The sequence below is a fragment of the Agelaius tricolor genome, unplaced genomic scaffold (assembly GCF_023055355.1).
Source record: "Agelaius tricolor isolate 1412-34295 unplaced genomic scaffold, bAgeTri1.0.p SCAF_17, whole genome shotgun sequence".
In the NCBI taxonomy this organism is placed as follows: domain Eukaryota; kingdom Metazoa; phylum Chordata; class Aves; order Passeriformes; family Icteridae; genus Agelaius; species Agelaius tricolor.
In genome coordinates, this window is record NW_027269277.1 from 5039702 (window position 1) to 5063623 (window position 23922).

General features: G+C 43.1%; 1 protein-coding gene across 1 annotated transcript in view; it reads left to right on the forward strand.

The window, feature by feature from the left end:
• BRWD3 (bromodomain and WD repeat domain containing 3) overlaps nucleotides 1-22173 on the forward strand; it is a 50125-nt gene extending 27952 nt beyond the window's left edge. The window contains exons 19-40 of the mRNA XM_071442199.1: nucleotides 1129-1312; nucleotides 1753-1846; nucleotides 2447-2596; nucleotides 4058-4134; nucleotides 4744-4921; nucleotides 5673-5789; nucleotides 6961-7068; nucleotides 8098-8222; nucleotides 8440-8522; nucleotides 8943-9054; nucleotides 9442-9503; nucleotides 9589-9744; nucleotides 10429-10549; nucleotides 10937-11062; nucleotides 11146-11227; nucleotides 11778-11834; nucleotides 12172-12312; nucleotides 12531-12683; nucleotides 13440-13603; nucleotides 14091-14188; nucleotides 14633-14791; nucleotides 15986-22173. Of these exons, the coding sequence (XP_071298300.1) occupies nucleotides 1129-1312; nucleotides 1753-1846; nucleotides 2447-2596; nucleotides 4058-4134; nucleotides 4744-4921; nucleotides 5673-5789; nucleotides 6961-7068; nucleotides 8098-8222; nucleotides 8440-8522; nucleotides 8943-9054; nucleotides 9442-9503; nucleotides 9589-9744; nucleotides 10429-10549; nucleotides 10937-11062; nucleotides 11146-11227; nucleotides 11778-11834; nucleotides 12172-12312; nucleotides 12531-12683; nucleotides 13440-13603; nucleotides 14091-14188; nucleotides 14633-14791; nucleotides 15986-16773 (3335 nt within the window). The 3' untranslated portion in view covers nucleotides 16774-22173. The remainder of the gene's footprint in view (nucleotides 1-1128; nucleotides 1313-1752; nucleotides 1847-2446; nucleotides 2597-4057; nucleotides 4135-4743; nucleotides 4922-5672; nucleotides 5790-6960; nucleotides 7069-8097; nucleotides 8223-8439; nucleotides 8523-8942; nucleotides 9055-9441; nucleotides 9504-9588; nucleotides 9745-10428; nucleotides 10550-10936; nucleotides 11063-11145; nucleotides 11228-11777; nucleotides 11835-12171; nucleotides 12313-12530; nucleotides 12684-13439; nucleotides 13604-14090; nucleotides 14189-14632; nucleotides 14792-15985) is intronic.
• The last annotated feature ends 1749 nt before the right edge of the window (nucleotides 22174-23922 follow it).

A 23922-nucleotide genomic window follows, 5' to 3' on the forward strand; every position in this document is an offset into this window, starting at 1 on the left:
GACTAATGGTTTCCTGCTGCAGCACAAGGCTGAGCATCAGTGCTAATAAAATAAACATGCTGCTCTGTCTTAGTGTTTCCTTAGAAAGCTTGAGATTATTCTCCTGGTAAGTGTTCTGCTACTGTGATTTTATTTTTAATACACAGAGTGATTAAAAATTGAAACCACACTCAATGAGATGTGAGCAGCTGAGTGAGTGCAGCTGATGGGAGGGAGCAGATGTCCAGCACTGTGCTGCAAGTCAGCCTGAGCCTTGGGAGAATTCACAGCTGCTAATAAATCATTTCTAGGTTAAGTGACTGATTACATGTGTTTGAAGTAGATTTCCTGGCAAAGCTCATTAGGATTTGGATGTGGAATTGTTTGTGTTTCAGTCCAAGAAGGAGTAAAAAAATATCAGGGAAAAATATGAAAATGCATTTTTGCTTTGATCTAAGTTGATATTTCAAAAAGGTTGCCTAAAAGGCAGCTTCAGCTCACACAAAGTCTTTTCTGCTGCTTAGGATATGTTAATGTGTGGTACAGTCCCAGTTCCCAGTTACTTGTGTGTCCCTATAGTTGTACAAAGGAGTTTCCAGATATGGATAGTGTGGAAATCAAAGCAGTTCCCTTCTAGAGCTTGCATTGATCAGTGACTTTGCCCACATGAACTGCCCATTTGAGTAATTTAATTGGAGTATGTTTAGTGTACTTAAACAGCCAGATATTTTTATATAGCTTTGCACAACCATAAATGCAATATTATCATTTGATATACAGTGTTTAAGCCTGTGGGAATTGTGAAGGAAAAGTAAGGACAGTGATGGCAGTGATTCTGTTATTATCAGCCTTTGTTTATTGATCTTTGTGCCTTTAAATTGTGGATGGGATACAGGGAAGGAATTGTTGCCTGTGAGGGTGGTGAGACCCTGGCACAGGCTGGCCTGAGAAGCTGTGGCTGCCCCAGGATCCCTGGAAGTGCCCAAGGCCAGGTTGGACAGGGCTTGGAGCACCTGGGCTAGTGGATGGTGTCCCATGGCAGAGGCTGGCACTGATCTCTAAGATCCCTCCTCATTCAACCACCCTGTGGCTCCATGATTTTATTGGTGCTCCATGGAAGTGAAGAAGCCCTTTCTTTCTCTCTCCCAGCTCTTCGCAGCCCAGGCTTGGAGGTGGGCTCTCCTCCCAACGTGGGGCTGCGGCGCAGCGGGCAGATCGAGGGCGTGCGGCAGATGCACCTCAACGCGCCCCGCAGCCAGATGGCCACCGAGAGGGACCTCATGGCCTGGAGCAGGAGGGTGGTGGTCAACGAGCTCCCTCCAGGCATCAGCAAGTAAGAGGCTCAGAGTGGGATGAGACATGCAGTGCTGTAATGTGGAATGATGCTTCCATACTCCTGGGATGAGTTTTCGGCTTTGGCGCTTGGTTGGTTGGGTTGTTTGGAATATTGGGATCAGAATGGAGTTGAGAATGGTAATTCCTTCTTTTCACAATTCAGTCTTTCTTCATTACTCCAAGTACTACATTTCCCTCAAGCTTTATTTAAAAAAGACTTGAAAATAATTTTAATACATTTGAAAATAATTATGGCTGCTCAGCTAACGAGTTTGCTTCTTTAACATGTGATTCCAGGAGCGAATGGATGGATGCTGTAGGGGTTTTTATGCACAGATTTCTTAGAACAGCACAAGTATTTTAATGTGTATATTAAGGAGGCTGTTGAGTTCCATGATGATTTAATGAGTATAATGTATGTTTCTTATGTATAATTAGGGTCCAGGAAGAATGTCGAGCTGCCAAAGGTGAAATAGAAATCAGTTTATACACTGCTGACAAGAAGAGAAAGCCATCCCACACATTACAACGGGTGAGTTAGTGCCCTGAAAGAGACAACCCGGGTGGGAAGCAGTTCTGAGCACTGAGCAACAAAAATAAGACCAACAAAAAAACCCAAACCAATTTTATTGAATTATTTAGAAGATCAATAGTCTTAATTGTTTCTCTGGCTCACTGTCTTCTTCCTTCTGTAACTGTGATTTGGCTGTCTGTATTATCCAAATAGTGGTAAATCTCTATCCTTGGGGTTTCAGTGGTGGGAAGATGCTGGGAAAGGAAAATCGCAGAGCCACGGTGGGTTTTTAGTTTGACTTGTGGAAAACAGAGGTGCCAAACTTTTACAAGGGCTAGATTTATCTTATGCAGAGACTGCAGGAATTTTATAGAAAAGAATGGTATTTTCAATCATTTCCTTTCCAAAGACTGCTACTTTATAAAGCAGAATTTCTCTTGGACCAAGAATCAGCACCTAAAACATCCGCAGTGTGTCGGAGATACTGTCTAATTGTACAAGGATTTCTTACTGCTCAGTTGTAACTGGGGTGTAACACTCAGCCACTGTCACCAGGCACCTTTTCAGTGTGTGACTGATGAGTGGCTCCCTGATGTGTCCCTGTTTGTGCCCTGGCAGAGCGAGCTGCAGGCGGGCGGCGGGCGCTCGCTGCGCAGGAACCAGCGGAAGCGGCAGCACGCGTACCAGACGCGCTCCACCATCGAGCACAGCCAGCAGGGAGCCAGCCACAACCCCTGTGCCCGCCACGAGTCTGACAGCTCCTCTGAGGTCTGAGCCTCCCTGCAGCCCCCAGCAGCTTCCCCCTTCCCAAATCCATGCTAAGGTTCCACGTGTCTGCTGGAGGGAGGAAGTTTGTGCAGCCGAAGCTCAGTTTGAGCTGGAGCTGCCAGGACTGGGGTGGGGGGCAGTAAAAAGAGGTTTTTCAAATGTATTCGTGGCAAAAGGCAGTGTAAAAATAATATTGGCCCGTTCCAGGATATGGGGCTGGTCACCTCATGAACAGGGACAGGGCAGAGGGATTTGACACATTCTTTGTCTCCATCTTCAACATGGATGGTGGAGCAAGGGGGTCCCAGTGCTCCAAGCTGGTGGACCATGAGTGAGAGTAATCAACCCCCAGCTTGTGTGGGGTCTGCTGCTCCAGCTGGATTCCTACAAATCAATGGGGTCTGAGAGAATGCATCCAAGAATCCTCATATTGCTGCTGATGCTATCACAGAGCCTCTCTTGATGATTTTTTGAGCAGTCTTGGGAATCTGGAGAGGTTGTGCAGGGACGAGACCCAGGGAAGGGCTGGAGCTGTGCCAGGGCAGGCTCAGGCTGGAGATCAGGGAAAGGTTCTTCCCCCAGAGGGTGCTGGGCACTGCCCAGGCTCCCAGGACACAGCCCCAAGGCTCCCAGAGCTCCAGGAGGGTTGGGACAGCCCTGCCAGGGATGCACAGGGGGTGGGATTGTTGGGCAGGGCAAGGAGCTGAGCTCTCATCCTTGTGGGTCCCTTCCAGCTCAGGATATTCTGAGATTCTGCACATGGGAAGAAACACTCAGGTCATTGAGTCCCTGGGATTTGTGGTGTTCCTGTGGCATGTTGGTCTTGGAGAGTGAGGGATCATTTACCTAAATGCCAGGACAGGGTTCAAAAGTAGCTTAAAACAGCTCCTGTATTTTTGGAAACCTGAAACATTTTCAAGTAAATTTAACTGGGTTGTGTTAAACCACTTGCTATTTTGGGATTTCATGCAGCACATGGTCTGGGTCAGGACTTTGATTTCATTTTGCAGTGCTTTGATTTCATCTACATCTGTAGACTGCTGTTGAAAGAGATTGAGTATTGGTATTTATCATTGATTTTGGCAAGGGAAGGACTTAAAATATACCAGATAAATATAACTTGTTCTCCTTAAGGAAGAGAGTGAACATTGCTGCTTTGTAAAAGCATTGAAAATAGAGAAGAGCTCAAAAAGCTGGGCCCTGGGCACTAAAATCAAACACTTAAAGAACAACTCATTCTGTAGTTCTGATATAATTAAAATTCACTTTTGTTCTAAAGGAGCTATATGAGGATATATTATAATATTAATTAAGGTATAGGGAGAAATTGTGGATTTATTTCTTTAAAGCTAAACCAGCCCTTGAATGCCAAGCTTTCCTCGTGTGACACAACTTGCTTGCAAACAAAAATGATACATTTTACCCTTGGCCCCAGAGTGAATCCTCTTGTTTTCACTACAGGAAGATGAGACTGTTGGCACAAGTGATGCATCCATGGATGATCCTGTGGCAGCCTGGCAGAGTGAAAGCAGTTCCAGGTACCTCCACTGGGCTCTGAATTGGGAACCCTGGTTTATTACAGGATTTAAGTAGGACAGTTGATACTGAGATACTCAGACTTCATTTTGAAGATTGATTTTTAACCAGTTCTTCATTAAACATTTCACAATCACTGTGAATTTTTTTTCTGTTCTTTTCAAAGTCAAAAACAATTCTAAAAAACCTTTTATAAGAAGATGTTGCCTTTAATTAAGAGCTACTTGAAAAAAATCAATGCCAGTTTGCCATATAAGTCCTGTACTTGTATTATTTGGTATTGAAGAAGTCAGAGCTGGATTTTTAGGGAAGTGCTCTAGTTCTTTAAATGTTCCATGCATTTAAAGATGAAGTTAGTCTGTGAGTCAGTGAGATAATGAGAATTGATATCAACCATAGATGTAGTTTTACTGTGAATTTCAAATTGATAAAAGAATTGACTGAAATCACAAATGAGAGAGCACTTGTTTTTCTCTAAATTTACATAACAAAATTCTGTGCTAATCCTGAGCAGAACCAGCAGAGCAGGTTGAATGTTTGGACTTTTCAATCCCCTGCGGTGAAACTGGAGTCTTCTGTTCTCTTTCTTACAACTTTTTTATTTTCTACAGTGATTCATCAAGTGAATATTCAGACTGGACAGCAGATGCTGGGATTAATCTGCAGCCTCCAAAGAGACAGACCAGGCAAGCAGCTCGGAAAATCTGTAGTAGTTCTGAAGATGAAAATATGAAGGGAACAAAAGGACTGGAGCCAAAGCGAAGGAAACTGAAACAGCCAAGGAAGAAGGTCAGCACGTGTAATTCTTGGTGTCTTTTGGACTTTATGAATATAAATTTAGGTTTTAGTGGTTGTTTTCCAAGTAAAATATTTTATAAATGGGCATAGAGTAAAAAAAATATTTATAGAGATCCCATTAATTGTGCTACCCATGCTACAAAGAAATTTTACTGTTTGTGTTATTGAGCTTCCTTGTTTCCCACAGGTGGTTCCTCATTTCAAATGCCAATTTTTCCTCTCAGATTTATGCTCTTCACCACAGTCAGGTTTACAACAGGGTGGTTTTGTTGTAAAATTATAATGGATCTGTATTATATTGATATGGTCAGATGTCTTTTTCCTGGTATTTTTTTAAAGACATTTAGAATATTTATAAAAATACAATTTATTTCCTTATTATAGAACCAGACTGGCTTGAGTTGGAGAGGTCATAAAGATCATCTTATCCCTCCCCCCAGGCATGGGCATTTTAATGATTTATGAATGTTTTAAGGCATTTTAATGATTTATGAAGGTTTTAATTTCCAGTAATATTTACAACAAACCTGTCTTATTCTCTGCTGTTTAGTGGAGATTTTGGGAAGGACAGCACTCCACAATTTGCTCTTCCTTGTATCTTACCTGCAGTAACTGCTGCATGATGAGTTTTCCATAGTAATTAACTGCACTCTGAATATTGTGTTGATTGCATTCTAAACTAATGCAGAAATTTAACTTCTCTATGTGACTTACTGTGTAATGTCCTGATGTGTGTGTTTAGAAAGCCAGTGGGCTGTTGTCCCTGGAAGGGGAGCCCAGTGAGGAGTGGCTGGCCCCGCAGTGGATCCTGGACACCATTCCCCGCCGCTCGCCCTTCGTGCCCCAGATGGGCGATGAGGTACTGCCCTGTCTGGCTTTGGAAAGACAGGTGTCTGCTGAGGGAGGCAGGAGCCTGCCCTGAAATGGACAATGCAAACCCCCTGCCTCCGAGTTGTCATAATTTTTAAAATTTAGGGGCTCTCAGGCAAAGATATGGGAGCAGGGATAACAGTTCTTTACTAGGGAAGAAAAAAAAAATAAAACAAACAATGCAGTAATACAAAACAACACTGTCAGAGTCAGAACAGGCCCTGCCCCCTGTGTGTCAGGGTGGTGGCACAGCCCCGTCCCATGGTGGCTCAGCCCTCCTGCAGTGCCAGCTGTGGGATCCTGCACAAGGGGGGAGTTTTCCTCTGCAGATCCAGGGCTGCTGGAGATGGGCCTGGGCTCCCTCTGGCCATGCAGGGCAGCCGAAGCTGCTCCTCTGGGAATGCACTGGGCAAAGGCTGCTGTGCTGTCCCAAACCTCAGATTGGATCCAGGTAGGAATGCTTGGCTCCTCCCCTGGGCGGAGCATCTCCCCATGGGATGATGGAATTGGATCAGCCATGCAGGGACACTCACTGGCCATGGACAGAAGAGAATTAATAATTAATGGCCCATTAACAGAAGAGATCTCCTGCAGGGAGGATTGGCTGTGGGAGAGATAAAGAAAACTGCCCAATTACAGAAGATGACTGCTCCACCTCTGACAGATGGAATAGAATACACAGCCCCATTTCCAACCTAAGACATCCTCAGCAGTTCCCACATTCCAGTCAGCATCTCTGCTTGCTTTGGACTCTTCTACCCAGCAATATTTGCAGGGAATTGTGCTCAGGACAGGCTGAGTTTTGATAACTTTGTTAATTCCCAGGCAGTTTGTTGCTTACAGATTGATGTCTTGTGTCCCTTTTTCTGCACACGTAAATTGGGATTAACATGAAAAATCAGTTGTGCATCTTCACCTGCACATTTCTTAATGATCTCAGTTTTAAAGCACAGAGCAGGTGCCAATTTGGCTGATAGAAATATTTTTAATTAGAAGAGTGTTTTATGATGAAATAAATAAGCGTGCAATGTGTTCTCAAAGGAACAAGACCTGGTATTATGCACAGGAAGAGCACAATCATTAAAATAATTTGCTCTACTTTTCTCATTTGCTCTTTTTTTCTCTTTTAATTTTCTCTTTTGTTTTCTTTCTCTTTTAAGATCATCTACTTTAGGCAAGGCCATGAAGCTTATGTGAGGGCAGTGAGGAAAGCCAAAATTTACAGTATTAACATGCAAAAACAACCATGGAACAAAATGGAACTCAGGGTAAGTTCAAGAAATACTTCAAAGAGTTGGATGTCTCTGTAATGTTAAACTGACATGAAAAATGTAAAGAAAGGATTGCTTTAAAATGCTAATATCAAAGTTTTAATTGTAAATATTAAAGTTAGTTTTTATTAACACAAAGTCTTTACATCTGTTCACTTCCTGGTTTTGGATTTGATTCTCAGCGGTCTCTTTCCACACAAATTATTTTTTCCTGAACACTGAATTCATTCAGAACCCAGCACTGCAGAGCTGTTTGTGGTTCTCTCACCACTCTGCAGTGACCTGAGCATTGGGGTTCTGTTTCTTGTTTTTAATGCTGTGGTAAGAAATCATGGTGTAAACACCTAAATGTGTGCAGGAGTTCTCTGAAACACTGGATCTTGCTTTGGATGAGCTCCCAAGCCTTAATCCACAGTGTTGCCTTATTTTTTCCTGCTTTCCTCGGATTTCATATCAAGAGCCCATATACATGCTCATAGTCATTTAACCATGCCAGTGGTTCTATTAATGAAAGTAATTGCTTTACTGGGGAAATACCCAGTTACCAGTCCCAGATATTCAGTGATTCCAGCTGTAATTTTCCAAGGCATCATCAATTTGTGAGGAAAAGGAAATAGCTGTTCACTTAGGATGGGCTTGACAGGACATGAACATAAAGGCTATTGTGGAATTTCCATTTTCAGAGGAAGAATTTCCTTTTTTCCCCCTGTGCAAGAGTGAGGGGCCCTGGGGTAGGTCAGGGAGAACCTTTGGTGTCCTTAAAACTGGGTTTGTTCCTTAGAACCTTCTTAAATAATTTGTAGGAATCCTGTTCACAAACCTGCCAAGGGAATGAGCTTCTTCATTTTTCTTTTTGAGGTGACAGTGATTGATTTTAGTATTTGGGAAAGAAAAATTAATGGGTGAAATTACCTGTGCTGTAGAGTGGAAACATACTTGGGTTTTATTAATATGTTTCACTTTAAAATGGATATTTTTGTTGTTGACAAGGTAAAATAATGCTGTTCCATGCTTCTTGCTAACTAGGAACAAGAATTTGTGAAGACTGTAGGAATTAAATATGAAGTTGGGCCTCCCACACTCTGCTGCTTGAAGCTTGCATTCCTGGATCCAATCACAGGCAAAATGACAGGAGAATCCTTTTCCATAAAGTAAGTCACTGAATGCTGATGACATTCTTCAAAGTTTTCCTTGCAGTGTAGAAGCTCCCCCCTTTCTTATTTCCCCCTCCTCCTTTCTTATTTCCTGTGCAAGGCATGATGATGGCAGTAATGGTTATCCCAAAGGCATGGAATTTGAGGACTGTGCAGTTCATCTAGAACTGCATTTCTGGGAAACAATAACTTTTTTTGGTCTTATTTCCTGAAGGTACCATGATATGCCAGATGTTATTGATTTCCTTGTGCTGCATCAGTTTTATAATGAAGCCAAAGAAAGGAACTGGCAAATAGGTGAGGATTTTTTTCCCCATTTCTGCAGCTGTTTAATGGGACACGGTGTCTTTATTACATGATGTAAAGGACTATGAACACGTGATATTGTAAAGATTATTGGAAACTTTTATTTGATGTTTGCTGCGATTCCTGTAGCAAAAAAAAAAAAAAAAAAAAAAGAGAAATGAGAGAAACTGTTCTAAGGGCAGTGATAGCAGGAAAATCCCCTGATCTCTTGGGATCTGAAGTGTGAGGCAGCCGTGGGTAATTCCCAGAGATGGACAAGTCCTGCCCTGAGGGCAAGGGCTCAACTCCTGTGGTGCAAAATGCAAGGATGGAAGGAGGGCATTGACAAAAGAGGGAGTTGATTCTCTAAAAGGAAATATTTAGCAGTTCCTGCTGTTGTTCTTTCTCTGAGTGCAATGTTTGCCCTTGCAGGGGATCGATTTCGCAGTATCATTGATGATGCCTGGTGGTTTGGGACTGTGGAGAGTCAGCAGCCTTTCCAGGCAGAATATCCTGATAGTTCCTTCCAGTGCTACAGTGTCCAGTGAGTATTGCCATGTCCTGGGGCTCCTACACAACTCAGAGAACTTCAGAAATAGGATCAAGAATTAGAATCCCTTTTTCCTTTTAAATACATACCCAGACATCTTATTTATTTATTTAACTTCACATATTGTACTTCTTATTTGTTACTTACTATATATTCATTTTGTAATATTTTGAGTATTTACTTAATTTTTAAATTTATTCCTAAAGCAACAATTCTGATATAAACAGCAGTGCAGTGACTGTATAGGAGATACAAGAGGAAAATAAGGAATTGGAATGTCTGATTCCTAACTGGAGTGACCTTTTGGGTCAAATCTGGTAAAGAAAAGGTGTGTCTTTATATTCAGCTCTAACTTGTGCATTTGAATGAATTTTTTAATAGCTGGGACAACAATGAAAGAGAGAGGATGAGTCCATGGGACATGGAACCAATCCCAGAAGGAAGTAAGTGTGTGTTGGATTCCTGTCCCTGCACAAAGCAAACAGCTCTGGGGCCCTGCATTTACCCTCTGGAATTGTTCCTCTGCAGCTGCTTATCCGGAGGAGGTCGGTGCTGGGGTTCCTGTGACCCCAGAGGAGCTGACAGCTCTTCTCTACAAGCCCCAGGAGGGAGAGTGGGGGGCCCATTCCAGAGATGAAGAATGTGAACGAGTAATCCGGGGGATTGAGCAGCTTCTTTCCCTTGGTATGTTTGGAGAGAAAAGGGGGGAAGGATTAACAATATCAGGGAGGTGGCACAGGACTGGGGAGTAGATGGGATGGAGTGCTGGGACTTGAAATGTACTCAACTAAATTACTGAAAAGAGCCTTTTAAATTTCATATTTCAGTTTCCAAGCTAAATTCCCTTTTTTTTCTGGGGCTTCACCTGATTTCCTTCAGTGGAGCTTCCCAGTGGGTGATATCTAAAAGTGAAAGAGCAAAACAATAATTAAACCCCTCAAAACCAACCAACAAATCATCACTAAATACCCTCACCCCCAAATTCCTTGTAACTGGTTTGTAACCATTTAATAGCACACTGTGCTTTAAACTCTGCCTCTGTTTACACCCAGGGCATGTCTGTGTTTTTACTCAGTGTTGCACGTTGTAGTATTCCTGTTGTAAGTGCAAATGCCTCATTCCTTTCAGTCAGATTGGCTGTTGGCACACAAATCTCAGATGTGATACTTAAACAAAAAGTGCTTTTTCAAGAGCAGGAATAGATGGTACAAGAGGAGGAACCCTGCCCTGTGGGTAGTGGCATTCTCAGCTGTAGATCTGCGTTGCTTTTGCTGAATTCTTTGAAAGAAACCCCAGAAACCATTAAAAGGAATCTTGGTGGAACATCCCTTGGAGGCATCTAAATCACTGTGGTCTTTTGTCTTGCAGACATTTCTAATCCCTTTGCTGTTCCAGTGGACCTTAGTGCCTATCCCATGTATTGCACTGTTGTTGCTTATCCAACTGACCTCACCACCATCAGGAGGAGGCTTGAAAACAGGTTTTATAGGTGAGTTTGGGTTTGTAGCTGACATTTATTGCATTTATTATTATGTGGAGCTGAATGCTGTTTTAAGTCCTTCAGCAACTGCAGAAGATCAGATTGGCTTTGGGCAAAGTGAGTCTTCCTGAATAACAAATTCTCCTGGCCATGTTGTTAAGGCAGAAGCTGCTGTAGCTGGACCTGGAGTGTTGGTTGAACACCCTGAGCCTGGCTCTGTGTTGGAGGCAGAACATGTTTGCTTTGTTTCCATCCCTGCTGTCCCCTTTGAGGACAACCTGTTTCTGCTTGATCTGAATTCCCAATTCCATTTTTTACCAAAGAATCCTACTGAACATGGAAGAAAAATAACACCTTCCTCTCCGTCCCATTCCTTAAATGTTGTGTATTTTTCAGGAGAATCTCTGCCCTGATGTGGGAGGTAAGATACATTGAACACAATGCCAGGACTTTCAACGAGCCAGACAGCCCCATAGTCAAGGCAGCCAAAATTGTGACAGATGTCCTGCTCCGCTTCATTGGGTGAGTTTGGACCTCACAGACCCCATAGCTCCAATTCCTGGGATCCTTCATTGTGTTCCTTGGTTTTTGTCATTGTCCTGCAGAGATCAGAGCTGTACTGATATATTAGAAATCTACAACAAGGTGAAAGCAGAAGACCTGAGCAGTACTGATGAGGAAGAGGAGGTAAGATAATTTCCTTCCTTTTTAAAATTCAGCACATGAAAGAAAATTTATTTTTGTTGAATCTTTATTTTATGGGTAATTGCACTGAGATTTGGAGATGAGGCTGTTCAGGCTCACCTGAGACAATAAGCTCCCTGAAGTAAAAATGCTTCTTGGAACTGCCTGTCTTTAATCTTCTCTCAGTACATGATGTTTTGTGGGAAGGATGAGTAATGAGGGGAGCTGGGAAGTGGAGCTGTTACTCAGTCAGAAGGACAACAGCTCTCCATTGTCAGCGAGGCAGCAGAGCTGATTTCCTTATGTAATTCTGTGTCATTTCCCATCAGTTGATCCCTGGAGTGAAATGTCAGGTAGAATCCAGGGTGGATATCACTGCCTTGAGCTGCTTCCCTCTCCTGACGCCTTCTCCCTCCCCTTCAGTGCAGTTTGAAATGTGCTGTAGTTCCTGTTGCCAAGTGCCCTGTGGTTGTTGTTGGCTGGTTTTTAACCCTTTTTCCATGGCTGAGGGTTTTCAGACATGCCTGTGTGTGATCATTCCCTTTGCCTTTAGGTGGCAGAAGTGGATGTGGATTCAGATGCTCCAGGCACTTCCTCTGGGAAGAGACGAGTGAGTAAAATTTCTGCTGTGGTCATTTTTTTAAATTTGATTTTAAAGAAAATATCTCCAGCAGTCAAATTTCGATGCAACTGATAAATATAGCAAGGCTGGAGCTGAAATATTGCAGCTTCTCATGGGTTTGAGAATTCTGTATGACCAGAAAAGGCAAATTTGTTTGATTTGTCTAATTTGCATATTGCTGTGCCATCAGCTCTGCTTTAATCTTCCTGGATTTCTGTTTTTAATTGGGTAATGCTTTAATTGCAGAATGCTGGGAGATTAGTGGGAACTTCAAGGGAACAGTGTGAATATTGTGATACCATCTGTAATGCCTGTTTCCCTGCAGGTGAGACGAAGGGTGAAGAGGCAGCCCATGAAAGCCAGTGCTGATGCTTGGAAGGAGCAGTGCCAGCAGCTCTTAAACCTGATTTATGAACGAGAGGACTCCGAGCCTTTCAGGCAGCCTGTTGATCTCTTCTCTTACCCTGTAAGTGCAGCTTCCACTCCCAGAATTGTTCTTCCTTTGGCAGAACTTCCATGCTGGGCATGGCTCTGTCCTCTCCCTTTATGAGCTGATGTTTTCAGGGAATTACCTGCAACAGCTCTGAAAGTAAACTAATGACTTGGGCCACTGGATGAACACTGAGGTGATGTTACTGCTGTAGGATTTGAGAGCTTTGATTTTCCTCTTGTGTGTTCTCACAGGATTATCGAGATATTGTAGACACTCCCATGGACTTCAGCACTGTGAAAGAAACCTTGGAAGCAGGAAACTACACCAGTCCCTTGGAATTCTACAAAGATATTCGTTTAATATTCTGCAACTCTAAAGCTTACACTCCTAATAAAAAGTCTCGTGTAAGTAATAAATTTTAATGCCTGTTTTTTTAACAAAGACCTTGGCCCTACATGAATAAAACACATGAAATGAGGTCTGAAGGGCAAAGCACTGCTTGGTGTAATAAAAATAACCAGGATACACCAATTCTGTGGTTATAAACTTGCTTTGTTCTGCTCTTCCAGATGACTTCTAACATCCATTTTCATCTGGGACGATGGTTGCAGGCGTTCCTTGCAATATTTGTAACTGGTCACCAGTTGCTTTTATTTTTTCAATAATTTATCCCTGTAAACAAGGCTATCAGCTTGATAATTGCACATATTGTGGATGAGGCTACACAAAGGCAAGGCCTAGAAAGAGGACAGGAAAGTGGTTTAAAGATTTTGACATCTAGTTCACCAGGGATGTGAACTGTGCAAAAACAAAGATGAGGAAAAGTGAAATCCAATTGTTTTTCCCTTGGTATTCAAGTTATCTTAAGGCCTGTTTCCATGTTTCATGGGGATTGACAAAGGGGACAGTAATCCAGAAATCCATTTTCCTTCAACTCTGGAAATACTTTGTACTGTTACTAAATCCTTTTAAGAAAACACTTTCTGTTGCAAGAATACACATGGTCCATGGAAGGAAATACTCTGTAAAGAGCCTCATAGTGGAACATCAGCGTAAATTTTTTATTTGTGCTACAAAGTCTGGACATCTCTGTGATGTTTTTTTGATTGATCTTCAAGTTATTCAACTCTAATAAGCCTGACCATTTTCCCTCACTGCAGATTTACAGCATGACCCTTCGACTCTCTGCCTTATTTGAGAATCACATGAAAAACATCATCTCTGAGTACAAGTCAGCAATGCAATGCCAGAAGAGGAGAAGACCTCGGTACCGAAAACGGCTGAGGAGCAGCAGCAGCTCCCCCTCAACCAGCAGAGCATCCAGGTAAAGCAGGCATGGGGAGCCTGGCTGGCACTGCCATTCCAGAGCAATGGGTAGATGTGCTTTTGGGAATAACCAGCAGCAGTGTTGCTCATTTCCTGATGAACTAGCTCTTTTGGGAGATAAAATCATGCTCAATTTGTAGTTTCTAATTCTGGTAAGTGAAAGATGATGTGGTTACAAGTGTTCCCTCTGGAGGAAATGAAAGATCAGCTGTCTCTTTACCTTTTGGCTGTTGAAAAAATGTTGTGTAACACTTCACTGCCTTCATCTGATACATTATCTAAGTAAACTGACTGTTGGTTTTAAAAGGGGGGATAAAACCTTGTCCCTGCAAACTCCTATGCCTTCAGCAAACAGCACCATGGTGTAACTATTTTTAGTGTTATCACACCTGGGAAGAAGGGATCACTTTGCAGGAGAAATCAGTTTTGTATTTGAGTTTGTGGTGATAACAGATTTTTCTCTTTGGGGTATTCTATGTTTGCAGCCCAAAAGGGAAACAGAAGCAGGTGAAGATTCAACCTAAACCCAACCAAAATACCTCACTGCCCCTGACCAGGACTAACTCTTCAGTCTCATCTCATGGTGAGGAAATCCAGCCTTTCTCTTAGAGCAGCTTGTCTGTGCAGGTTGAGTCATGCCCTCATGAGGCACATGCAAAACCTGCCTGCTGAAGGAACAAAGTCCTGAAATGTGTTGTCTGTAGGTTGTTTTAGCTGAGTTTGGCTGTTGGGCTGTCCTGGGGAAGGATCAGGGAATTGGGAGCCTGGGTCTGGCTGTGATAAGAATTATTCCAGTGACAAAAGCCCAGACTTCCTGTGTATGGGCCTCTCTCATACAGCAGCGAAGGATAATTAATTAAATTAATCCTACTTGGGGTTACACTCAGGAGGAATCTGTCTTGCCATGGCTGCAGAGCAGCTTGGTGAAATTACCCTGACTTGGGCTGTTGACAGAACCTCCCCAGATACAGCCCTGTAAACAGAGCATAAAAATCACCCTTGTCCCCTTGTGGTGTCCTGTCTGAAGTTTCAGATACAGCAGAAGAACCTCTGGGTTCAGCCACTGGTGAAGAGCTGGAGGGTCAACCATCTTCATCAGGTTCAAATGCACAGAGCCGGAGTGGAAATGCCATAGACCCAGGGAAAAGCAGACCAGTCAGGAGCAAATCTACACCAGTGAAACAAGGTGAGAAATAATAATTCTGTGCTGTGACTGACTGGTTTCACTAGAGATGAAAGATCTTGCTTCTGTCTGATGTTTATTGCCTCAGTGTAGCATTGTTTATATTCCTAAACCATACCAAAAACTTGAATTTACTTTGCTCCATTACTCTGTGGTGTCTTGTCTGAGGTGTGGAATGCAGACGATTCCATGTACACCTTAAAAAGTCCTTTAAAACTTTAAAGTCCTTTAAAATCCTTCCAGATGGAAAACTTGATTGCACTTACACTCCTACAGTTCCTTCAGGAATTACAGACAGCAAACAAACCAAGAGAATCCCCATCCCAAAACCTTCGCCTTTATTAATCAAGCTGAAACCAAAGATGAAAAAAAAATTACAAAAATACTTAAATATTTTTCTCACATGCAAAACAAAGTAGTTGTGATTAGAAGGGAAACAGTTCAGGTGTGGTAATCTGGGGGATGAGTTACTCAGAGTTCCCACCAAGGTGGGCACTACATGGGCATTTCCTGAACCCTGGAGCCTTTCCCAAGTCCACACTCCTGTGCTGTAGCAGTGCTGGATGCTGCAGGTGAGCTTTTCCTGTCCTAAAGAAGATATTTAATCCTCATTGTCACATTCATAACCCTGAAAACATGGAGGATTTTGGGTCCCAAGCCAGCAAGATACGTTACTGAATTTTCATTTAAGGTGTTCAGCAATCCCTGTGAGCTTTCTTGTGTCACTGACTTTCTTGAGTTATGCTTTCCATTAATATTCTCTGGACTAAGCCTTTTGAGAACATGCATTTGATAGGGAATAAATGCTGCTTGCACAATGTTATTTTTGTGTATGTATAGTTTTGAAATGGATTTTAGAGTTTTCCTGCCTTGGCACCCCAGGTAGGATTCACCTGACTGAGTTTTAGATGTTTGTGTCCAACCTGGTCACTCCAGGCTCCTATTTTTGCCTGGATCTTCACTGAACTCTTGCTCAGGAGAGTTTGCAGTCATTGCTTCCAGGTAAAAACTGTGTTTACTTTGGTAGATTTTCCTTTTAGAGCACCTGCTTGTGTCCACAGCACGTGAAGGGTGAGTAATTCCCAGTGGATCATCCCTGAGCACACCTCAGAGACAGCTGAAGAGAATCCCAAAGGCAACTGAGGCAAATCCCACTTCTTCTGTGATGTTGATGGGTTATTTTGTTATTTTGCTTAGATCACTCTCCTGATGGGCCCCTCACCAATGGGGATGGCAGAGAACCCCGGGCAGGAGTCAAGAGGAAGCTGCTGAGCGCCTCAGAAGAGGATGAGCACCTGGAGGAGGCGGAGGAGGAGGAGGAAAAGAAGAGAGAATTAAAGGAAAAGTCTGGTTTGTCTTCATCAGAAAGTGGGGAATCGGGATCCAGCTCCAGCTCTGACAGCAGAAGTGGCTCTGATTCCGACTCGGAATCAACCTCCAGGACAGACCAGGATTACATCGACGGCGACCACGACTACAGCAAAGTTGTGCAATCCAAAAAACCCAAACGCAAAATCAAACGGAAACTCACAGGGGGCAAACGGAATTGGCAGGGCCGAGGCACAGGGAGGAGGGGCAGATGGGGCAGGTGGGGCAGGTGGAGCAGAGGGGGACGAGGGGGCAGAGGTGGAAGAGGCTGCGGCAGAGGAAGAGGCGGCGGCCGGGGAGGAAGGAGAGGCCGAGGAGGCCGAGGGGCCTCACGCGGAGCCACCAGAGCGAAACGCGCCCGGCTCGCCGACGATGAGTTTGAAAACCTCTTTGGGGGACAGTTTGGGGAGAACGTGTTCGGAGGGAGGTTCAGCCGACCCCCTCGGATCAAAACCAGGAACGAGGGCAGGAGGACTGTCCTGTACAACGACGACTCCGACAATGACAATTTTGTGCACACCGAGGATCCTTTGAACCTTGGTACTTCCAGGTCAGGCAGGGTGCGGAAAATGACAGAAAAAGCCAGGGTCAGCCATCTCATGGGATGGAATTATTGACAGATGGAAAACTTTGGAACAATTTTAAAAGAACTTCAATGGCCTTCTACTGCAGGGATTTTACCAGAAATTCTACCAAGCAAGTTGTGCGGGGACTCCACTCACGTTTCACAGTGGTGCTTTTCCATCCTGTCAGTTTGTGTTTGTTTTAAAGCTTCAGATCTCCACACTTCATTGGTCAAAACAAGCCTTAGTCATTAGGCCTTAAATTACAGAAATTCTTCCCCACACACTACAAGTTCATCACATTTACAGAGGCTTCCAGCTTCTCAGTAAGAACATGACATTTTCGAGTCACGCTTATGACTTCTCTCCCTCGTTTTGTTTTTGTATTATAGAAATAGCACCTTCTTACAGAGTTTTTATGTGGTTTCTGCCATAAATCCTTAGACACAGTAATAATTATAACTTTTGCACAATACACCAATCCTAAAGGCAGCTATAAAATGTTTACAGTTTCTATATTGTAAGAAGGATCTGGATTATTTTAATCTTCCCAGGCCAAACGTTGATGGAATTGTGCTGAACTGAAGTATGTTCATACTACAGTTTTGGGGGTCCTGATGTGCTTTCTATCGGTTCTTTATCCGTGTAAAAACAGTGACAAAGGGTTGGTGCCTTGTAAATATGTAGCAAACCTTTGATGTGGTGTGTCCTATGTGTGCATTAACTTTATTAAAAAGAGAATACTTGAGAAGTATGAATATCTAGACAAAAGGTGCCAAATGCAAAAGTTACTTGCATCTATTTTCTTTTTGTCCTCTCATATTTTTATAGTATTAATCGAGATTGTGCAGCTAAAGGGGTGACTTCAACATTTGAAAGGTTCCTCCTCTTCAAAGCATGATTTTTAATAGTAGCTCAGCTACCTCTTATTTACAACTACTGGAAACTGAAAAGAAAATAGATGCTGTTATTCAGAGCATGGTGAAGAAGAGGCGAGAAGGAGCGTAGAGGGGTGGAAGTTGTGAGTAGCTGTATCTTCCTTGTGTTGCCACCATGAAAACAACTGCAGTGGTTCTCAGAGATGTTTGGGGCAGGTGGGGATTTGCTTGGCTCTGGAGGCTGCTTGGCCCCACTGCCCCGTGCTCCACGGAAATGTGGCTTGGGCCCGCTGGCCCCTTGGAGGTGCTGAGGGAGCTGTCGCCCCCCCAGACTGACTCTTGTGTCTCAAGCTTCCAGAAGAGAATTCCTGTTGCACTGTGCTCTTGTTGTCCTGGGAAATGCTGACTTGAAACCCTCTGGCAGTGGTAGTGCAGTTGGTGAGGAGATCCCTGCTCTGGCTCCTCGGCGACCTCGGCGGTGGCACGGGCTGAGCTGGAGGTGAGCGGCCTCTTCCTTCCTTCCTGGGCTCTCCTGGAGTAGATGTGGGATTCCAATTTCCTCCCCTTGTCTGACAGTTCAGGGCCAGGTTACAGAGAGAACAAGTCAGAACAGACTACAAAGTTCCAGTGGAGTTTTTCAAGGTTTTTAGGTTTTTTTTAAGCTTTCATCCAATATCCTGAAGTTCTTCTGTGCACAGCTTGGTCAATAATTCTGGAAAACCTCAGGCAGCAAAGAGTGACCCATGTATATTCTCAGATGCAGAAGGAATTTAATTTTTGACTTTCTATATTAAGCACTAGCTATTTTATCTCGCTTTCCAAAAACAAAAAAAATCCTAGTTAGATGCAAAAATGACTTGAAAATAAAAAAAGCAGAGGTTTAGTTTTGTGATGGAGGAGAGTATATCCTAAATTGCTCATTAATATGAGTTTATGGTACAGTACAAAACCCACACTTTTAATTTTGTAAGGAATGTTTGGAATCAGCTGTAATCCATTGCTAGACTTGATTTGGTTTTTGATGGGGGGTGGGGAAAAAACCAAGTGGAGAGGCTCTCCTAGTTCTGTATTGGGCTTTAAAGTATAAACACCTGTCCTATCATCTCTCTCATATATCTGTATATATACACACATTTATATTGATAAGAAATGTATTATTTGTTTGACTGATTGGTCTTTTTACATATGGTAACCAGGAATAGCATGTATGCATCAGTCCATAGTTGGAATCATATCCCTTAGATCAGTCCTGTGAGCTAATGTAAACACTATGGGTTCTATCCTAAAGCCTGAAAAGCTTGAAATGCAGAAGAAATGCTTTTTTCCTCTATTTCTGACTGGCCGAAAATCCACTTATTCCTTATTTATTTTGTGTAGTGGTCGGGGAGAGAGAAACCACAGGGATTCCAGAGAAATCATTTTATAAGTTGGTGTATTTTAGCAGCAATTAGAGTAAGATTAAATTTGTTCTTAACTGTATCTTTTCTCTGTACTGTGAAGATACCAGTGAAGCATCACTTTGCTGTGGCGTAAGTATTACTGTGTCCCATGACTGAGCTAGAGCAGGGGGTGCTGGGACAGCAGAATTTAGTGTAAAAATTGAAAAAAAAAGCTTCTTTTTCTTTGTGCATGAAAACCTTTTATAAGCATGACAAATAACTTGGGTTTAGAGCTGTTATTTTTGCTTGGATTTGTGTCTCTGAGTTGGGCAGTTGATTTTTCATAGTTCTGTGGAAATAATTACACTTCTGTAGGCACTTGGATGCTCTCATATCCCAAATCCTATCAGGAGCCACTTATGGGTGTGGTAAACTTAGGATAAGCCCACCAGGTGCATCAGAAGCAGGATTTAAAGTGATTTAAACCAACCAAAAGCTGAGCTGTAGGCAGGCTGCAGAGTCAGGCATGTGCTGTCTTTCCTTGCACTCCCAACAAAAACCTCCAGACTCTGCCTAGGGAATGGGATTCAAGGTCTGATTGTGAATGGGGTTCCTGAGGGTGAGCAGGCAGGCCAGGAGCTCCTCGGTTCCTGCAGATCTTTGGGCATTGGTGCCTCTGTTCCCTTGAGATGTCCCACTGGCAGATCCAATCCTGAGCTGCTGGGACACCTCAGGGCCCTTGGGGACACCCTGGGAAAGGCTCCAGGCCCCCACACTCCATCCTGCAGAGACGGGGCTGAAATCCTGGGTGTGTTTGCTCTCAGCACCTCCCAGCTCCAATCCAGTGTCCCTGCAGCTCCCCTTTCTCTCCAGACCACAGCATGGATGGCAGAGCTTGTTTGGCAGTAGTGAGGTGCTGTTGTCTTGGATATTGGGGAGTTTTTTTTCATGGAAAGAGTGGTCAGGCAGTGGAAGAGGCTGCCCAGGGAGGTGACAGAGTCACCATCTACGAACTGAGCACATGTGGCCCTTGGTGGTTCAGTGGCCATGATGGGATGTGGTTGAAGGTTGGACTTGATGATCTTGGAGCCTTTTCCAACCTTAATAATTCCATTATTCAGCCCAGACTTCACCTGGTTTTTATTTTCTCCATCACCATTTATTTTCCTCTTTGCCATGCCCCACCTCTGTCCTGTAGTTTCCCTTTATAGACTATTTATTTATTCTCTTGGAAACTTCGGGTATCATGATGAATTTTATTTCGGCTGCCAGGCTGTTAGGTTTAATCCAAACCTTTCTGTTGGTGCTTGAACTCTGATGAATTTGGGCAGTTTTATCCCTCGTCCCTCTTTCCATCACTCCTTTCTCCATCAGCCAAGAAGAGGCCACCCCCTAATCCCAATCACCCCTACCCTGCAGACACAAAAACTAAAAAGAACTGGGGAGAAATAATTCTTGGAGTATTTTTGGCTGCTTCAAATTCCGCATCCTGTTTGCATAGTTTCATTTTCCTGGAATGTTTTCCTCAATGTCCATCTCAGCTGCTCCTCCTGTGGGGAAGCAGAAGGGCTGAATAGTTCAGAGAGCATGGAAAGGAACTGGCACCAGGGGTGTAGCGGAGAGTTTTTAATTAATTTTAAAAATTAAAATATTTGGAGGCTCTCTTGACTCCCAAAAGCAAGATGACCCTTGCAAAGCATTTGGATCTATCAGGAATTTCTCTGTGCTTCAAATAACAGAATATTAATGTAAAAAAATAATTTTAAATCACTGATTTTTGATAAAAACTTGATTCATTCCATCTTTGAGTGGTGAACACCAGGGAAAAGTGAACAGCTGTAGGTTTGAGGATGTTGTGTCCTGATATCTGGAGCGTCCTGTCATGAATTCCATGGGTTAAAAACGTCTTTGTGTGTTTACATGTTTTAATTTTATCTTTTTATTTAAAAAACATCCTGCAGAGTTTTATAAAGTACTGATGATTTCCTGAAGGAGCAGTTAACCCTCCAAGGCTAACTCTATATTTAATAGGTAGGGAGCTGTTGTTGTGTTCTTACAATGTGTATTATAGCAAATCCCTGCGCATGAGTGACAGAGACTTTTCAACTCTTCAATATATCCGAGGTTTACACATGGTAAAAAAAACTCCTTTATGTACAGTAAGTAACAGCCTGCAAAATTTAGTCTAAAAACTCGTCTTTTTTTAGTCTTAGAAATGCAAAAACCTGTTGGAAGCTTGTATATTTCTACTACGTTGTGTTCGGCCCACAGCAAACTCACACAACTGTGCTATGAATCCCTGAAAAATTTAGATTTCCAGTGGGAATTGCTGTCACAGCCTTAACTCTAGTGTTCTAAAAATGGTGCTGAAATACATTTTTGTGTGTGGATGTGGGTACCTGATCCGAGTCTGTGAGACTTCCAAGGCAAACCAAGCACTTGGAGTTACTACTCCTGGTAGTAACTTCAGCCATGCTGGGGAGCTGGCAAATGTGTAAATAGTTGGGAAATAATTCCACCAGTGGGAAATCGGGAGCAGTTCCTGGGTTTGGGGGTTTTCACTGGCAAGCACTGCGGATCTTCCTGGGTTTGGGTCTGTGAGGAGCTGTTTGGGGGGAGGGGGTGAAATCCTGCCGGGATATTTGCAGGTAAAATCCAAATCTGCAGTTTCTCTTCCTAAAATTCTTCCTCAGAGAGTGGTGGCTGCTCGGGTGTGCTCAGAACTCAATGTCTGAGGATTATTTTTCTGTAGAAATATTAATTCAGGCTCTTCATTCCTCCATGAGTCATTAGAGCAGATTTCATGTAGAAATACCACTTGATGTCAGAGCAAAATTCACATGATTTAGGCTCTCCAGGTCGTGTTCTGGATTTAAAATACTCCAAAAATGCACAAAACTATTAGAATTATGTCTACTTTCTATATTATTTTTTTTCAGGTGATATTTATGCCCATATCTTCACATCCGCTATCTCAGGTCCCTTTAATGAATACTTCAGGGATTTTGATGCCACATGTTGGCAGACCAAATGTAATATTTATATGCAATGAGCTGTTAGTTTTTTGTATTGTACAAATGTAAATTTGTAAAGATTTTTTTCTAGAGTTTTTTTGAAGTCACTGATGTAATCTAGGATGTTTCATTTTCCAGCTGTGGGATTGTCTTAATAAAAAAAAATAAAAAGAGAAACTCTTACTTTGGTTTTGGATTGCTTCCTGAGTAGCTGACACATTAAAAGGTTTAAAACAAAATTTTAAAAAAATGTAGGTTAAATGGAGGTTTTAATGTAAAAAAAAATTGCTTTTTGATGCAACTGGCTAATTTTATAGTTTTAATTTGAAGTTTTATAAACTGGATTTAGAAATTTTATTTATAAATGGATAGAGAAGCTTTTATACACTGTGATGGTCTTGAGCAGGATGGAATGGAGACCCTCACTCCAATCACCATCCAATCTGGCTCTAAAATCCCATTTTTCTGGGAAAAAAGGGTAGAAGTAGCTAATGGTTTCTTGGAAAAAGAAGGGGAATATGCCTGAAAGTGCTGTGAAATGGCTAAAAATGCCATGAAAGGAGCAGAGGAGGAGGAGGAGGCTCTGGGCGAGGTCCCTCAGCCACTGTGGGACCCGGGTGGGTTCAGGTGGTGACAGCTCCAGGGGAAGGTTGTACCTGTTACCTAAGGATTATTTCATGGGAAACAAGGAATTGCTCCTCTGCTCTTGCCCTTGATAAATAGCAGTGATAAGATTGTTTAAACAGGGATTTTGGGGGTGGATGGGGCTGGGTTTGTGTAGAGCTGCTGGGGGGAGGATCTGCGCTTGGCCGGGGCAGGTGCTGACAATAAATACATGGAATAAATATTCTCAGCAGGAATTTCTTCCTGGAAAGGGTGGCCAGGCATTGGAAGGAGCTGCCCAGGGAGGTGCTGGAGTCCTCACCCCTGGAGGTGTCCAAGGAAGGACTGGAGGTGGCACTCAGTGCTCTGGGCTGGGACAAGATGGGCATCAGGCACAGGTTGGACTCGGTGGTCTGGGAGGCCTTTTCCAGCATTAATGATTCTGGGATTCTGTCATTCTAATTTGACTTTTCCCCTCATTAATCTGCTGACTTATTTGACATTTCACTTTATTGTGTTGATTCCAGTGGCATTTCCTCTCTGATGGGAATGAATATCTCCATTTTAACACAACACTCATCCTCCAAACCCCAGGGACAAAAGGGCTTTTTTTCTTTTTTATTTTTTTATTGATGGTTATAGAGAACAAAATTAAACTTGTTTTGCAGAGATGCTGGAGCCCCCCTTTATGTACATGCATCAGATGGCATTGGAGGGAAGGAATTCTACTCCCTTCAGAGCTGTTTGACCTTTGCTAAACCTCCCTTGGCTGTCCCTCTGTCGATATTATTGATTTGATATTATATTGATATTATATCATAGCTGTTGTATACTTTATATCATCATGTTAAGGTCATATGGGATAATGCACGTTATAAAATTCATTATATAAAATACCAGAGTGGTAGAGGACAACTGTTTTTCCCCATGCACTTTGAAAATGCATTTTGTAGAAGCACCTTTTAAAAGGTATTTTTTATAGATGTCATAGAATTCAGCTATGATTTTTATTCATTTCAGCAGCGAGTTGGACTCAACACTGCCTTGCAGTGATGTGCGGGACAGCCTGGAAAGCCCCAGGAGCATCTTTTTGAATTCACCCTCATGATGTTCAGGCGTGCAGGGCGCTGCCGGTGACACCGCGGGCACCGTGCGGTCACCACCGGAGCCTTCCCGAGCCGCGGAGCGGGGAGAGGCCAAGCTCTGCCTCCATCCTTGTCCAGTTCCCAACAGGAACGGCGTGACCCGAGCTCCAGGAGTGTTTGGACAGCGCCTCGGGCCAGGGTGGGATTTGGGGGATGCTGCTGTGCAGGGCCAGGAGCTGGGTGG